At 42.2% G+C, this 17,494-nt stretch overlaps 1 protein-coding gene across 1 annotated transcript in view; it reads right to left on the bottom strand.

The window, feature by feature from the left end:
* Positions 1–9,306: 9,306 nt before the first annotated feature.
* Positions 9,307–17,494, bottom strand: part of LOC124797543 (inter-alpha-trypsin inhibitor heavy chain H4-like) — a 104,259-nt gene continuing 96,071 nt past the window's right edge. Inside the window, exons 17-18 of the mRNA XM_047260794.1 lie at positions 12,599–12,735; positions 9,307–9,541 (exon numbers count right to left, since the gene is read on the bottom strand). Of these exons, the coding sequence (XP_047116750.1) occupies positions 9,487–9,541; positions 12,599–12,735 (192 nt within the window). The 3' untranslated portion in view covers positions 9,307–9,486. The remainder of the gene's footprint in view (positions 9,542–12,598; positions 12,736–17,494) is intronic.

Below are 17,494 nucleotides of genomic sequence, written 5' to 3'. Positions count from 1 at the left end.
TTGACGTAGAAGCTCAAGGCACCGTAGACCTTAGTATTTACATAAATTTCAACTTGGCACATCTACCCATTCCTGAGAAAAAGTCACAGACACACAGACAGAAAACAAAGTGATTCTTTAATGGTTCCTTTTTTACCGATTGAGGTGCAGACCGTCATGGGTGGGAGAGCCCACGACGCCATTAGGGGCGGGTCAGCTGAAACCACGACTGAGAAACGAACCCAAGCAGTTCTACATCGTTTCTGGCAAGCCTAGTCCCACCGACAGGCCGAGAGTAGCAGCGGGCTGAGACGTAATTTCTGTCTCTCTGCCACCGGCGCTCCTTCTCGCGTGCAGCCGATGGAGGAGTTTGGAGGCGGCTTTAGGAAACAAACGCCTCATTCGTGTGCTGGGGAAACGCGAAAGCCGATTCGTAGGTCTTGTAGACAACTGAAATCCTGCAAATTCATGTTTCCCTAGTGTATGGTATCAAGTCGCAGGTTCCGTAACTTAGTAATTTTTAAACCGGTAATTCGGCACATAACGTCTTTTAAGATTCGTGTCCAGCATCTGCTGTTTATCATCTCGGTCGGTCATTCGACTAATGCCCGTTACTGTAGCCATCGTGGATGCCGAGTCCTTTGTTGTTCAAATGGTTCAGATGGCTCTAAGCACTATGGGACTTAACATCTGAGGTCATCAGTCCCCTAGACTTAGAACTACTAAACCTAAATAACCTAAGGGCATCACACACATCCATGCCCGAGGAAAGATTCGAACCTGCGACCGTAGCAGCGCTTATAACCGCTCAGCCACAGCGGCCGGCAGTCCTTTGTTGTCTCACAGTGAAATATCTATATTTAAATTAATAATAAAAAAAAAATTATCTCAGATCTATGTTACTGCCAAGTTGGCCAGCTGATTTATCTTTGATTACTTGTGAATACGATATCCATATCGGAATTAAAGACGTTGTCGATGATTTTATGAATACTAAACCTCAGAAAGTAGATTTTGTGTAATTATTTTGTAAATGAAGGACTAATTATTTTATTTTTAGAATTCTAGACACGATTATAGATGACGATTTTACAAAATGTGCTTTTATGTAATTCACTGAAATAACATTAATATGCAAGTGTTGGGTAAGCCACATCTCATGCAACCACAACACGCCGATGCTTGTGAAAGCTTCACTTCCCTCTCACACCGACGTCTCGTACCTGCTGTGTAAAATTACGAGACCATGTGAAACACGACAAGCTGTTCCCCCTGCCTGTTTTTAGTGAACCAGATTAAGAAATGATAGGAAGATAACGGTGCGGATTACATGGGCACTGTTTATTAACTACAGAGTGATTATAATTAAACTTTCAAAGCGCTGTAGAAATAACACCACTGGTGAGAATGACGTCAAATTGCTACGGCATATTATCGGAGATGGGGGAAACGTATGACAGAATAAAAAGAAATAGTTACAAAATGTAGCAATAGATGGTGCTCTAAGCATCATAATTTGATAGTGGTCGACTACAAATGAGAAATGAATCATACAACACTGCCTAAGGTGTACGGGAAACGTTAAACAAACTACTGCTCAGTATACATGGGTGTACAGGTATGATGCTATTAGTTACGTAAGCCCATCCACGATGGCTAGGTCATATCACATCGAATTCGGAAAAATCGGTTTTTAATTGTCCTTAGGCCAAAAACTGCATAAAAAGTATCAATTACACCGGTTTCTAATTGTCTTCAGGCCAAAATCCACATAACAAGCACCAGTCAAAATCAAAACGGGTTATTACTTTCCGTGTGACTGCCGCAAAACATGTTCAGTATGCTGTCCACCGTTTTCCGGGGTCACGTTCAGAATCTGTTGCACAATGCGTTCCCTCAGTGCAGCCAAGTTTACAGTCGGAACACTGAACATAATATCTTTCAGATAGCCCCACAGCCAGAAAGCACACGGATCGCTTGAGCAATGATAAGTACCTAACGACTGGAAAAAAGCGCAGGTCATTCCCATTTTCAAGAAAGGCCATAAGACAGATCCACACAGTTATAGACCTATATCGTTGACGTCAATCTGTTGTAGAATTATGGAACACCTTTTATGCTCAAGAATTATGACATTCTTGGAAAATTAACAGCTCCTCTATAAAAATCAACATGGATTCCGCAAACAGAGATCTTGCCAAAAGTCAACGCGCTCTGTTCCTCCATGAGACACACAGCGCAGATGACTGCGGTGCTCAGGCTGATGTCGTGTTCCTTGATTTCAGTAAGGCGTTTGACGCCGTCCAGCATTGCCGTTTAATGAAACAAATACCAGCTTACTGAGTATCGGAGCAGACTTGCGATTGGGTTCAAGACTTTCTTGCAGATAGAACTCAGCACATCGCTCTTCACGAAACTAAAGCGGCGGATGTAAAGATAATATCCGGAGTACCACAGGAAAGTGTGAAAGGACCGTTGATGTTCACCGTATATATAAATACGAAAGCATCGGATGCTCTTTAAAGTTATTCGGCGATGATGCAGTTGTTTATACAAAAGTAGCAACGCCACAAGATAGTAAGAATTTGCAGAATGACATGCAGAGAATCGATGAATGGTGCAGACTCTGGCAGTTGACCCTGAACGTAAATAAATGTAGCACACTGCGCATTCATAGGAAAAGAAATCCACTACTGTACAGCTACACTATTGACGACAAACAGCCGGAGACAGAGTCTGCCGTAAAACATCTAGGCGTAACTATCCAGAGCGACCTTAAGTGGAATGATCATATAAAACAGACAGTGAGAAATGCAGACACCAGACTCAGATTCATCGGAAGAATCTTAAGAAAATGTAACTCATCCACGAAAGAAGTGGCGCTTGTTCGCCCGATTCTTGAGTATTGTTCATCTATCTGGGATCCATATCAGGTAGGACTGATAGAGAAGACAGGGAAGATCTAACGAAGTGCAGCGCGTTTCGTCACGGGATCGTTTAGCTGACGAGAGAGCATTACGGAGATGCTAAACAAACTCCACTGGCAGACGTTACAAGAGAGACGTTGTGCATTACGGAGAGATTTACTATTGAAATTTCGGGACAGCACTTTTCAGAAGGAGTCAGACGACGTGTTGCTTCCCTTCACATACATCTCGCGTATTGACCACGAGGAAAAATTTCAAGAAATTAGAGCCAGTACAGAGGCTTACCGACAATCATTCTTCTCACGCACTATTCGCGAATGGAACAGGGTTGGAGCGATGAGATAGTGGTACCGAAAGTACCCTCCACCACACTCCATTAGGTGACTTGCGGAGTATGATGTAGATGTAGATCGGAACGGCCAGGCTGTAGGGAGATAGCGGCTGATAATTCTAGCATTTCCGAAATGGCGCTTCAGCAGTTCCTTAACTGGATTTGCAATGTGCGGAGGTGTGCCATCTTGCATAAAAATAATCCCATCCACACATCCACGCTGTTGGAGAGCTGGAATGACGTGGTTGAGCAGAAGACACTCATAGCGCTTACCAATGATGGTACAGGTAACAGGACCGGAAGCATCTGTCTCTTCGAAAAAATACGGCCCTATGATAAATGCTGCTGTAAACCCGCACCACACAGCGACCTTCCAGGATGAAGTCGTATTGATTGATTTGCGTGTGGATTTTCCGTTGCCCATATTCGACTAATCTGTGTATTGACATATCTTGCCAGGTGGAAGTGGATTTCGTCTGTCCACAAAATCTTCCGCGTCAATCATTGTCCACTTCCATGCGAGCAAGAAATTCTAAAGCAAAGGTCTCTCTCGCTGGCAGGCCAACAGGAAGCAGCTCGTGCACATGGATAATTTTGAATGGATAGCAAAGAAGTATGTTTTGTAGGATTTTACACACCGTGCTCACGACTACGTCCAATGTTCGGGCCATTCTGCATTCTCCGTGAACTACACGTTTGCACACCACCACTCGTCTCCTCCTGCATTGCTGTGACCACTGCTTCCACTGACGTCGAATCAATTCGTTTCTTTCCACTACCAGATTACACACCAAACCCACGGGAGTCGTCAGACCAACGCCTTCTTTCAAACCCTTGTGTCCAGAACTTCTGCAGAGCGAGGTGTGCACAGTCGTCATTATCGTAATACAGCTTTACAAGCATTGGGACAGTCATGGCGAACGTCGCAGTCGCGTGAGGAGGAAAAGCCGTGTACCTGGCGTGTTTATACCAACTTCAATGGCTCGTGCGCATGACAGATGACTTTATTTACGCACTCTGGCACGTAAAGCACCATCTATTCATCAATTTTCACACTATTTTTTCTACCATATGTTTTCCCCCATTTCTGAAAATATTCCGCTCCAGCCTGACGTAATTCTGACCAGTGGTATTATTTCTAAAGCGTTTTGAAAGTTTAACTTTAATGATAATCATCTCCCGGCGGAGGTTGAATTTGGTACAATTTTCTAGTGGAGGTGGGCCAATAATAATAAATAATAATAATAATAAATAATAATAAATGATAATATATGATAATGAATAATAATGAATAATAATAAAGACAAGTACGGTTTTTGCAGCCATTATCGTGTAGGAATTTGCCGCAAAGCGACTACTGCCTGCAGCAGAGTCGCCACGCAAACAGTGGGAGAGCGCAGCGTTGCATTGTGTCAGAAACGCTTCTGTGAATAACCGAAAAACACGGAGTGCTGAAATAATGGGCCGAACTTGTGTACGTGTATCTAATATCAGAGGACCTCTGATGCGAGGCTAGTGTTGTGCGTGAAACCGTGCCATTGGTGACGTCATGAAGAAGAAGCAGAAGAGGGAAGGCGGTTTTGGGATATGGTTGGGTTGCTATCTGAGGCGTTGTCGTGGTGGGATTCTGTGCGCTTGAGGGAATCAACGCTATTGGGCTACGGTGTATGTAATTTTCGGTGTTGGCCGACATGAATGGCTTGGAGGGAAAACTCTGACGCACATAGGAAGACGCTAGAAAATAGAAGTCAGTGGTAGAATTCAAGGTAGACGGAGTCCAGAGCACACGGCGGGGATACTGAAGTCGCAGTCCAGAGAGCACGTCGTCGGAGTAGCCCACTTCAGAGTTTGAGCTGCGGCACAACGCCCACGTCCTCCACAGCAGAGCCGTGTGCAAGTCAGCGGCGCCCAACGCAGCAGTCCGAGATTAATGATGGTGAGTATAAGTTGCAGCACCAGCGTGATGGGACATTCTTCGTCCGCACGTGACGATTTGTGTGTGATAAACTATCTCACATCCACGGTTGCTGTGTGAGTGAATGAGCCTCTTAATTAACCAGCAGATGTCCAGTCACTGTCTTACTTTAGGTTTAAGAAATTTTCAGACCAAATTACTGTTTGATACTTGTGTTGCAAGAGCTTAGTTATCACGATGGGAAAAGTAACTCCGCAAACGTTTCAAAATCCAGCACTTAAAGTTATATGCATTGAGTTTATAAATAATTTTGCAATCTTGAACAATCAGTTCATTTCTTACTATGTTTTATTGAATAAATTATTGTGCATACTGAAAGACTGCTTCGGTTATGTGGCCTCCATTCACACTAAAATAAAGTTTTGAGTAACTCTCCACTTTAGGATCAACAATTAGCGTCTTAGGAATCCCGTTATTCATTAGAATTGCTCGCATTAATATTGTTATGAAGGCATGACCGGCTCATAATTAGTTTGCTGGGGCCGAACGGCCTTTGGCACTCAAGGGGTTTCGCATGTGTTACACAGTGCAATGTACCTGTTTACTTTGCTCGTCACTTGTGTTAATTTCGTCGAAGCCACGGGTGATGTCTTCGGTGGTTCTCATTGTACATGTGAGAGCGTGCAAGATTAGAAAGGTCTGTTTAACTGCGGAGTTGGGAAGTTCTTTACGTCGTAGACTCGCTGTAATTTCTCGTAGAGATTCCATTAATTTGTTGTCTATTCTTCGTAATTTATGCTATATTATTTCAAAGGTACGGCAACGGCAATCAAAATTCCATATGGCGAGTAAAATTTTCCGCACTTGTTAAAATACTTTTATGAAAAAGTCGGTACTGGTTTCGAACCAATCGAGATACATCTCCAGATGACAAGATTTTTAAACACTCACGGAGCGGCTAAGTGGGAGTTAAGTCCAATCGTTAGACGTCCAGATGAAAGGCTGTTGTTGTTTTTGTGGCTTTCAGTCCTGAAACTGGTTTGATGAAGCTCTCCATGCTACTCTATCCTGTGCAAGCTTCTTCATCTCCCAGTACCTACTGCAGCCTACATCCTTTTGAATCTCCTTAGTGTATTCATCTCTTGGTCTCCCTCTACGATTTTTACCCTCCACGCTGCCCTCCAGTACTAAATTGGTGATCCTTTAATGCCTCAGAACATGTCCTACCAACCGATCCCTTCTTCTGGTCAAGTTGTGCCACAAACTCCTCTTCTCCCCAATTCAGTTCAATACTTCTTCGTTAGTTATGTGATCTGCCCATCTAATCTTCAGCATTCTTCTGTAGCACCACATTTCGAAAGCTTCTATTCTCTTCTTGTCTAAACTATTTATCGTCCATGTTTCACTACCATACATGGCTACACCCTATACAAATACTTTCAGAAAGGACTTCCTGACACTTAAATCTACACTCCATGTTAACAATTTTCTCTTCTTCAGAAAGGCTTTCCTTGCCATTGCGAGTCTACATTTTATATCCTCTCTACTTCGACCATCATCAGTTATTTTGCTCCCCAAATAGCAAAACTCCTTTACTACTTTTAAGTGTCTCATTTCCTAATCTAATTCCCTCAGCGTCACCCGACTTAATTCGACTACATTCCATTATCCTCGTTTTGCTTTTGTTGATGTTTATCTTATATCCTCCTTTCAAGACGCTGTCCATTCCGTTCAACTGCTCTTCCAAGTCCTTTGCTGTCTCTGACAGAATTACAATGTTATCGGCGAACCTCAATGTTTTTATTTCTTCTCCATGTGTTTTAATACCTACACCAAATTTTTCTTTTGTTTCCTTTACTGCTTGCTCAATATACAGATTGAATAGCATCGGGGAGAGGCTAAAACCCCGCCTCACTCCCTTCCCAACCACTGCTTCCCTTTCATGTCCCTCGACTCTTATAACTGCCATCTGCTTTCTGTACAAATTATAAATAGCCTTTCGCTCCCTGTATTTTACCCCTGCCACCTTTAGAATTTGAAAGAGAGTATTCCAGTCAACATTGTCAAAATCTTTCTCTAAGTCTACAAATGCTAGAAATGTAGGTTTGCCTTTCCTTAATCTTTCTTTTGAGATAAGTCGTAAGGTCAGTATTTCCTCACTTGTTCCAACATTTCTACGGAATCCAAACTGATATTCCCCGAGGTCGGCTTCTTCCAGTTTTTCCATTCGTCTGTAAAGAATTCGCGTTAGTATTTTGCAGCTGTGACTTATTAAACTGATAGTTCGGTAATTTTCACATCTGTCAACACTTGCTATCTTTGGGACTGGAATTATTATATTCTTCTTGAAGTGTGAGGGAATTTCGCCTGTCTCATACATCTTGCTCACCAGATGGTAGAGTTTTGTCAGGACTTGCTCTCCCAAGGTTGTCAGTAGTTCTAATGGAATGTTGTCTACTCCCGGGGCCTAGTTTCGACTTAGGTCTTTCAGTGCTCTGTCAAACTCTTCACGCAGTATCATATCTCCCATTTCATCTTCATCTACCTCTTCTTCTATTTCCATGATATTGTCCTCAAGAACATCGCCCCTGTATAGACCCTCTATATACTCGTTACACCTTTCTGCTTTCCCTTCTATGCTTAGAACTGGGTTTCCATCTGAGTTCTTGATATTCATGTAAGTGGTTCTCCTTCCCCCAATGGTTTCTTTAATTTTCTTGTAGGCATTATCTATCTTACTCCTCGTGAGGTAAGCCTCTACATCCTTACATTTGCCCTCTAGCCATCGCTGCTTATCCATTTTGCACTTCCAGTCGATCTCATTTTTGAGACGTTTGTATTCCTTTTTGCCTGCTTCACTTACTGAATTTTAGTATTTTCTCCTTTCATCTATTAAATTCAGTATCTCTTCTGTTACCCAAGGATTTCTGCTAGCCTTCGTCTTTTTACCTACTCTATCCTCTGCTGCCTTCACTATTTCATTTCTCAAAGCTACCCATTCTTCTTCTACTGTATTTCTTTCCCCCATTCCTGTCAATTGTTCCCTTATGCTCTCCCTGATACTCTGTACAACATCTGGTTCTTTCAGTTTATCCAGGTCCCATCTCCTTAAATTCCCACCTTTTTGCAGTTTCTTCAGTTTTAATCTACAGTTCATAACCAATAGATTGTGATCAGAGTCCACATCTGCCCCTGGAAATGTCTTACAATTTCAATATCTGGTTCCTAAATTTCTGTCTTACCATTATATAATCTATCTGAAACCTTCTAGTATCTCCAGAGTTCTTCCATGTATACAACCTTCTTTCATGATTTTTGAACCAAGTGTTAGCTATGATTACGATGTGCTCTTTGCAAAATCCTGCCAGGCGGCTTCCTTTTGCATATCTTAACCCCATTCCATGTTGACCTACTACGTTTCCTTCTCTTCCTTTTCCTGTTGTCGAATTCCAGTCACCCATGACTATTAAATTTTCGCCTCCCTTCACTACCTGAATAATTTCTTTTATCTCATCATATTTTTCATCTATTTCTTCATCATCTGCAGAGCCATTCGGCATATAAACTTGTACTACTGTAGTAGGCATGGGCGTCGTTTCTATCTTAGCCACAATAATGCGTTCACTATGCTGTCTGTAGTAGCTTACCCGCACTCCTATTTTTTATTTATTATTAAACCTACTCCTGCATTACCCCTATTTGATTTTGTATTTATAACCCTGTACTCACCTGACCAAAAGTCTTTTTCCTCCTGCCACCGAACTTCACTAATTCCCATTATATCTAACTTTAACCTATCCATTTCCCTTTTTAAATTTTCTGACCTACCTGCCCGATTAAGGGATCTGACATTCCACGCTCCGATCAGTAGAACGCCAGTTTTCTTTCTCCTGATAACGACGAAGGCTACATTCTGCATTTGGAGACGACTATCAACTGTGTTAAGTCTTTCCATTTTCAAAACTTATAGACGGTGTGTACTTGTACTGTACTACTACGCCGTGGCTATACCATGATCTTGTTTTACGCCTGTAATATTGTCAGCCAAATGTGGTTTTGGCCGTTATAACGGTTGGTATTGTAAAGTGCTGAAGCGAAAAGTGAGCATTCAGGAAAGGAAACCAATATTACCGGAATAAAATGAAACTACCGTCTGTTGTGACAATATTTAATGTCTGTGGATAATAGTCACGAGCGAGCAATACAAATTATTCAACAAAGTTTTGTCTTTGTATGATCGTCAAAAAGTCCTGTTTTGCTCTCCACAGCTATGGAAGGCAATATCTGGAGCAAAACTCTGCGTAGAATGACGGTCTCGGCAATCAGCGACTGTCTCATCCAAGGAGCGTGGGAGGAATTGTGTTGGCAGGACAGCAAGCTCCGACGAAACTGGAACAGAAACACAAAAATAGTTCAGAACGTAACTGCAGTGTCCATACAGTCGGTGGAACAGACAAGCTGTCTGAGTCATTCTCATTTCCCCTAGTTTTTGTGCTTTCCTTCTCCCGTTCAGTAACTTGTCTCTCTGAAACGGTCGACAAACACGCAACACTTCGGCATTAAGGAATATGTAAGACATCTAGAACCGCTAAACAGTTGTGAAATTCAAATATGATATTAGAATCTAATAGGAGCGGTGTTGTGTTGAAGCAGTTCATATTTAGATTGCATCTTTACAGCTATGAACAAGTGAAGACGTCAGTGACAGATCGTTGCAGATTTTTTGTGCAAACATGCTACTGATATCGTATCATTTGCCGTTAAGCTCTATGTAACGTTAAAATGACATTCTGAATCGGTATTTCGTGTATTTTCCATCTCTAACAATGAAATATTTTTTCTGGTATGTTAAGCTCCTCACAGTAGATGTTAATAAGAAGGTCATGTGACTACGACCTGAGCATCTAAAAATCCAAAATGCAACCGTAAGTAACGAAACAACGATAGCAGCGTTACATCTACTGTAAAGTTTGAACTAAACGCTCGAACATTTTTTCTGTTTACGCAGTGTAAGAAAGGAATTTGTCCGTGTACAAAAAGCTATCGTTAGTAGTTGATAGAGAGCTGATCTAAACTGAAAACTTTTTATAGTAATGTGCTGGATTCCTTACTGGTTGTAGTGAGTTTTCAGAGGAATAACGTCTTTAGTTTGCAGACGATATTTGGACGCTTATTTTAGGTTTAGTATACGGTTAGGGATCTTGTTCCTAATGTCACTTTAAATTATTATAAAATCTTTTCTTCCGACATGGGAGTACTAGCGTGAAGGCGAAAGGTTAGGGCCCATTTACCATAATGTTTCATTGCCTTTTCCTATCTTGTTGACATAATTCCTCTGAAACAGGTAGGGCTTTGGCAAACCACAATTTCAGTTAATTACATATAGATCGAGTAAGATATCATATTTCAATAATAGGTATTTCAATAAAAAAGGTATATCTTTATTTACAAGAGTTTCGGCTAACCTAAATTATGAACCAGCTCTTACTTTAACTAAAAAGGGAACAGGCAGGCCCTCAGTGATAACAGCTCCAGTTACAAAATTGAGATAAGACACTCTCCTCTAAACCAGTAAAGAATAAAATTTAAATGACTCAAAATTTTAAATCCACTTTAGTTACACAACTGACTTAGACAAATAACTCTCGTTGAACCTGTAATTAATAAAATTTAAATGACTAAAAATTTTAAATCAACTTTAGCTACGAAACACTCAGACTAGTAACTCTCACGTAAACCAATAATAAATAAAATATAGAGACTCCGGTATTGAGTAACTTCAATACAAAGAATCAGGGACCAATTACAAAATAATTAACGTCGGGGAGCGAGGACATATTACGCCCAAATGGCGATAATAGTAAGACCCAAAACGCTCTCTTTAAACAGTAGTAATTAGTCGTAGAAAATATTTATCTCCTTTTGTTCTTCATTGTTCGTTCCATTTGTTCGGGATGGACGTCCCATGACACCCATTCAAGTTCATCGCTGATCCGTTTACTCAGTTTTATGTTGCAGAGGGCGACCAACCCTCTGACCGAACACGTTTTTTTATCTCACTTTGGTTCTATATTGTCCGTTGAATTTGCTCGGGGCAGACGTTCGATGACACCCGTCCAGGTTCTTCCTTGATCCGTTCACTCAATTTTTTTATTACAGAGGGTAGGTAACCCTCTGACCGAACATGCTGAGCTAACGTGCCGGCCGCTGAGCTACAGTGCCGGCAACGCTTTCACAGCACGACGCTGCGCCACGGTTAGAAAAGGCAGACAGGCTGCAGCCAGCAGAAGGCGAGCTCCCCCCTCGCGCGGTGTCCGTTATCAACTGCCCAACTCGCCTCGTCACAGCACCCCCGTCCTCCATCAACAACCGCGAGCAAAGATCTTAATGGCCCCAATCCACAGGGGTATCACAACAAAGATCGCTCTAGTGGCGCCAGCAATTCGAAAGGCGACTCCAACAACTCCGCTACGGCTCAGCCTGAAATTAATTAATTTTTCTTCCGTGTTTGACGAGACATTATTATTAAGATTTAAATAGAAACATATTCCATAATTTTCGGGCGTGCATCAGGAACAGCAGTGTTTCATTTTCCAATATTTAATGGCTATTCAATGTGCAGCCATCTCCAAGGCGAACCGGCGACTGACAATTCCGACTGTGCAAGTGTGTTTCTGTCGTAAAACACAACAATATGCTGTCGAGTAAAGTAATAAAGTTAAAATCTTCTATGTTAATAGGCCGTGTCATGTTTCTTCTAAAATGTTCGACGTTTCGACCCCTCTGCTGGGATCTTCCTCAGGATCTTTTGGTATTCACTACTGCTAGAACACTGTCAGCGACGAGTGTCGCGTCCACTTATAAAAGGGGAAATTTACTGGCGTTCGTGCTGGAGAAGTGATAGTATTGGTTAAAATTCATATGGCTACCATTGGTGGGCCATAGTCATAGGCTAATATTCCGGCTCTTATGCAGAAGAACGGGCGTATGGTAGCTCATCTCCTGTGGATACCATTGGCGGTCCGTCGTCATTGGATAGAAAGGCACTATTCCACACTTATGATGGAGAAGGGTTATTGGTTGAAATGCCTGCTACCGCTATTGGTTGGTCGTCATCGGTGGCTAGTTTCGAAACGGACAGAGCAAGAGAGGGGGAATGTTTAGCCAAAAGCGTCAAATAAAAATGCAGTAAGCATCGAGTCAGTAAATCGTCAGTGCTTACAAATTATGTGATTTGTTATTAAAATGGATGGAAGTTTAAGGAAGGGCAGGCAGCGAAGAGCAACACCTCCGAGACAGCAAATGAGTCGTTCAGCCTCCTCCTGTTTTGATCCAGTGATTAAGCGAGCTGCAAGAACACCCGCAACAGAGACGAGGGCTTGCATTCTGCACAAATGACGCCACAACGTTGTTGAAAGTAATTCTGTATTAGAAGCAGCTACTGACCTGCCGTCGACCACACAGAGGTAGGGCAGGAAGTTATCCAGGCTGTCAGTGAAGTTGGGCAGCACGCAGTTGGCCAGGTGGCGGCACTGCCCGTCACCTCCGTCAGGGGTCGCGCACTCCTCCAGCTGCGACTCCGTCTGTGAAGGAAACAAAAAGCCTTTCAGCTTTGAGGCGTCTACTACAATTACTTCATAAGCTACAATCGCAGCTCTATCGGCGATACATCCGTTCTAAGGCAGCATCGTACCAGATAAGGATTTTCGAGAAACAACATAGTCTACGTGAAAATGAATGGAAACAACGTCGATTATATACCATCGACACACACACACACACACACACACACACACACACACACACACACACACACGGGTGTCCCTCCTAAGAGCAGTCAGGTCTACTTTCTCTGGTGTTTCCGCAGACTTCTCGCAATTTAGGTTTGGCATTGTGTAGCTGGAGTCAGCCCAAACAAAAATTGCTCATCACATCTTCCATGGGACGCCCAAACAGCGACAACCCTGCTGTTGCATCTGCTGAGTGCTACCGCCAAATATTCAGCGTTACTGAGTGGCTGCTAGTTTGCTATTTGTTCTTCGTATTTTACTGTCCCTGTTAAAACGTATTGACAAAACCGAACTACCGAATGGGCACGTAAAATTCCGGTTCAAAAATCATTTTGTTTGTAACTGGACACAAACCGACGCTTTCTGTTGACACTGGATGTCGTATGGAACATGTTATGAGCAATATCTGCGTCGACTCAATCTACACATTGCAAAAATAATTTTGACGTTATTTTTTTGGAAATTTGGAAATCTGTGTTAAGGTTCTGTGGGACCAAGGTGCTGAGGTCATCGGTCCCTAGACTTACACACTAATTAAACTAACTTAAACTAACTTACGCTAAGGACAACACACACACACACACACACACACACACACACACACACACACACACACACACACGCCCATGACCGAGGGAGAACTCGAACCTCCGACGGGGGGAGTCGCGCAGCTTTGCAAGGCGCCTGAGACCGCACGGCTACCCAACGCGGCCATGTTCAGTTTCTTGCTATTTTCATTTCTGATACATATCATTACTTTCGTCTCTCTTCTGTTTACTCTCATTCCATATTCTGTATTGATTGAACAGTTCATTCCTTACAACCTTCTTCTCGTTCACTGAGGGTAGCAATTACATCAGTGAATCTTATTACAGATATCCTTTCACCATGAATTTTAATCCCAGTATTGATCATTTCTTTTATTTCCGTGATTTATTCTTCGATGGATGGACTGAACAACAGTGGCGAACGGCCATATCCCAGTCTTAACGCCTTTTTAATCCGAGCGCTACGTTCTTGGCCTTCGATCTTATTGTTCCCTCTTGGTTCTTGTTCATGTTGTTTATTACCCATCTTCTCCTCTTGCTTACTTCTGTATGGGGCAGTTAAAAAAAGTGTCGCCTATTCCTACAGAAGGTATTATGGGTCGGAACTGGAACTGTAATTAAATGTCCGGAAACCAATACCTGTTAAGATACGGTCCGCTGAAGATCCGAATCACAGGTTGCATTTCTACAGATGAGGCAAGATTCACAAGAGATGACAGTAAGTTAACATAACACGCACTTGTGGACAGATGTCAATCCTCGAGCAATCATGTGGCCCCAGAGAAAGAAATCTAATCTGGTGAGGTCCAAGGAACTTTGCATGTGTGGTGTTCAGTGTAAGGTACTGCGACCGCCAAGCACGCACTAAAGCGCTACATCCTGGTTAACTGCTAGATTCGAGCGACAGGATGGCACAGTACTAGGTACCTGGAATCAACTCTGGAGTAACGATGTTTCAAGGAAGTACTTTTTGTACTTTCACCTCGCAACAGCGCTAATTAAGCATGCCTGATGATTAGTGAATGAGCGCTGCAGACATATAGCTGCGGAAAGAGAGATTTTTTGTTGTTGTCTTCTTCGTCATCGTATCTGTCAGTTTGGCCACAGAATTTTTTTTCATCTCAAATTATTTTTGACCTGTTAGGAAAACTGTGGACAATTTACACCATGATGAAGAGCTATCATGGGCTGTTGAAACAATTGTTGTTGTTGTTGTTGTCTTCAGTCCTGAGACTGGTTTGATGCAGCTCTCCATGCTACTCTATCCTGTGCAAGCTTCTTCATCTCCCAGTACTTACTGAAACCTACATCCTTCTTAATCTGCTTAGTGTACTCATCTCTTGGTCTCCCTCTACGATTTTTACCCTCCACGCTGCCCTCGAATGCTAAACTTGTGATCCCTTGATGCCTCAGAACATGTCCTACCAACCGATCCCTTCTTCTTGTCAAGTTGTGCCACAAACTCCTCTTTTCCCCAATTCTATTCAATACCTCCTCATTAGTTACGTGATCTATCCATCCAATCTTCAGCATTCTTCTGTAGCACCACATTTCGAAAGCTTCTATTCTCTTCTTGTCCAAACTATTTATCGTCCATGTTTCACTTCCATACATGGCTACACTCCATACAAATACTTTCAGAAACGACTTCCTGACACTTAAATCTATACTCGATGTTAACAAATTTCTCTTCTTCAGAAACGCTTCCCTTGCCATTGCCAGTCTACATTTTATATCTTCTCTATTTCGACCATCATCAGTTATTTTGCTCCCCAAATAGCAAAACTCCTTTACTACTTTAAGTGTCTCACTTCCTAATCTAATTCCCTCAGCATCACCCGACTTAATTCGACTACATTCCATTATCCTCGTTTTGCTTTTGTTGATGTTAATTTTATAACCTCCTTTCAAGACACTGTTCATTCCGTTCAATTGCTCTTCCAAGTCCTTTCCTGTCTCTGACAGAATTACAACATTTTTATTTATTCTCCTTGGATTTTAATACCTACACCAAATTTTTCTTTTGTTTCCTTTACTGCTTGCTCAATATACAGATTGAATGTATTCTCGCAACTTCATTCATAGCCGTGATACATGCATCAACTTTTTGCCTTAAATGCAACTAAACTATTTTGTGTTGCAGGAACAGCAGGTCTCAGAGAGACGAATTCAGTGATATATATTTTTTGTAGACCTAACAAGGAATCAAGGAGTAAGAATACACTGAATATAGTGATTATTTTTGTCCTCTTTATGCGGCCATTGAATGACGTATTATTCTAAGTTCATGCACCTCTCCAACGAAACTTGCACCACCGACACATAAATACACGATAAATACACCTGATCCGTCGAGGCAAGAAGTAGGTGGGTAGTTATGTGTTGGCTTTCAGAGAGGAAGCTGAAAGTCATTTAAATCACTGTCTGCATTGACCAGATTTGTTATGTGGAATGCTGCAGTTAATGTTTTTTTTGTGAAACATCCACAGTCTCAAATCGCTAATAACGCATAAAACATAATGAGGCACCTAGACTTTTCACCTCGAATTACTTGATCCTCTACGTATGATAATTTGCGGAAAACCTTGTTTTCGATACATTGAACCGTTCACGAAATAGAAGGGCTGTAATGACTCACGCGACTCACACTATGTACACTAATCGGTGAAAAGTAAAATGTGATAATATCTTACCAAAGGTAATTTTTTTTTTGATGGATTGTAAGGGGGCCACACCCTGATCACAAGGAAAACCGCCTCCTCCGTACTTTACTCTTGGCGCTACACGTGGCGGCAGATGACTCTCTTCAGGCTTTCGCCGAACTCAGACCCGTACTTTGGACTGCCGCAGTGTGTTTCATCATCCAAATCATTCGTCTGTAGTCATCCACTGTCCACCTCAAGCGCTGCTTGACACTGACTACAGAAATGTATGGCCTATGATGAGCTGCTCTGACATTCTACCACATTCTTTTCAACTCTGTACGAACACTGATTCTGTTAGCTGGACGTTTGGTAGGATTTTGGAACTGACTAGTGATTCCTTTCGCTGATTTGACGTGAATTTTTACAGCCAGCCGCAACAATGTTTCAACATCGCTGCTCAACAACTCTCGACTTGGGGAGCTTTAGAAGGGTTGAAATGTCCCTGGTGCATTTCTTACTCAGATGACATCCAGTCCACCTCTGAAGACACTGAACCCTGACTTGTTATTGATTCTCTACTGACACCACAATGCTCCCCGCCGCGTTGTATATGGCGGATACGCCTCTATTGACATCCAGTGGTCACTTCCGAGTTACGTACGGGTGTCCGTATTCTTGTGATCACATGGTGAACAGAGTTGCCAATGTCTGACTGCGTGACCTCAATAATGTCCCGTGTGTTTCCTAAAATCCCTGTTCACCTTCATCAGCGTTTAATGAAGAAATTCGTCCATATTTACAATATTGTATTTAAAACTCACCTGTTTGTTCGTTTAGTTGTAAAAATATATTTCTATGCACATTGAAGCATCACTCAGCGCGAAATTGTTAACGTAATTGGATCTTCGTACGAGAGTGTATCTCTCTCATTATCACATTGTATGATCATCGGGAGATTTGTTCTCAGTGACTTCTGAGGATACCCCGACCCTTAAATGAAAGGTCGCGGACTTGACATTAGCCAGAAAATATCGTTCCGTTACCAGACTGAAGGCGAAGCTTTTTTCCACGAAGTATGATCTCATATGAAACATCAGTTTGGCTTTATAAACCTGAAACAAAGCGTCGTCCCGTGAAGTAGTGACACAAAGATTCGGCTGAAGAAAGATAAATCAAAATCACATCCATCGCGGCACTACTGCGTTCCTACAGTAATTCTCTATCTGTTTGAATTGTCACCACACTTTTGTTTGAAAATTTTTAGTTGCAGCCCAGCGACGGCTTCCAATACCCTCACAGCCACCACGGCCCCCCCCTCCCCCTGTCCCATCTCATATTACTTGACAAGTGAGATTAAAT

Source organism: Schistocerca piceifrons, chromosome 1, assembly GCF_021461385.2.
Source record: "Schistocerca piceifrons isolate TAMUIC-IGC-003096 chromosome 1, iqSchPice1.1, whole genome shotgun sequence".
In the NCBI taxonomy this organism is placed as follows: Eukaryota; Metazoa; Arthropoda; class Insecta; order Orthoptera; family Acrididae; genus Schistocerca; species Schistocerca piceifrons.
The sequence above is the reverse complement of the archived record's forward strand: the minus strand, read 5'-3'. Positions and strand labels throughout refer to the sequence as shown.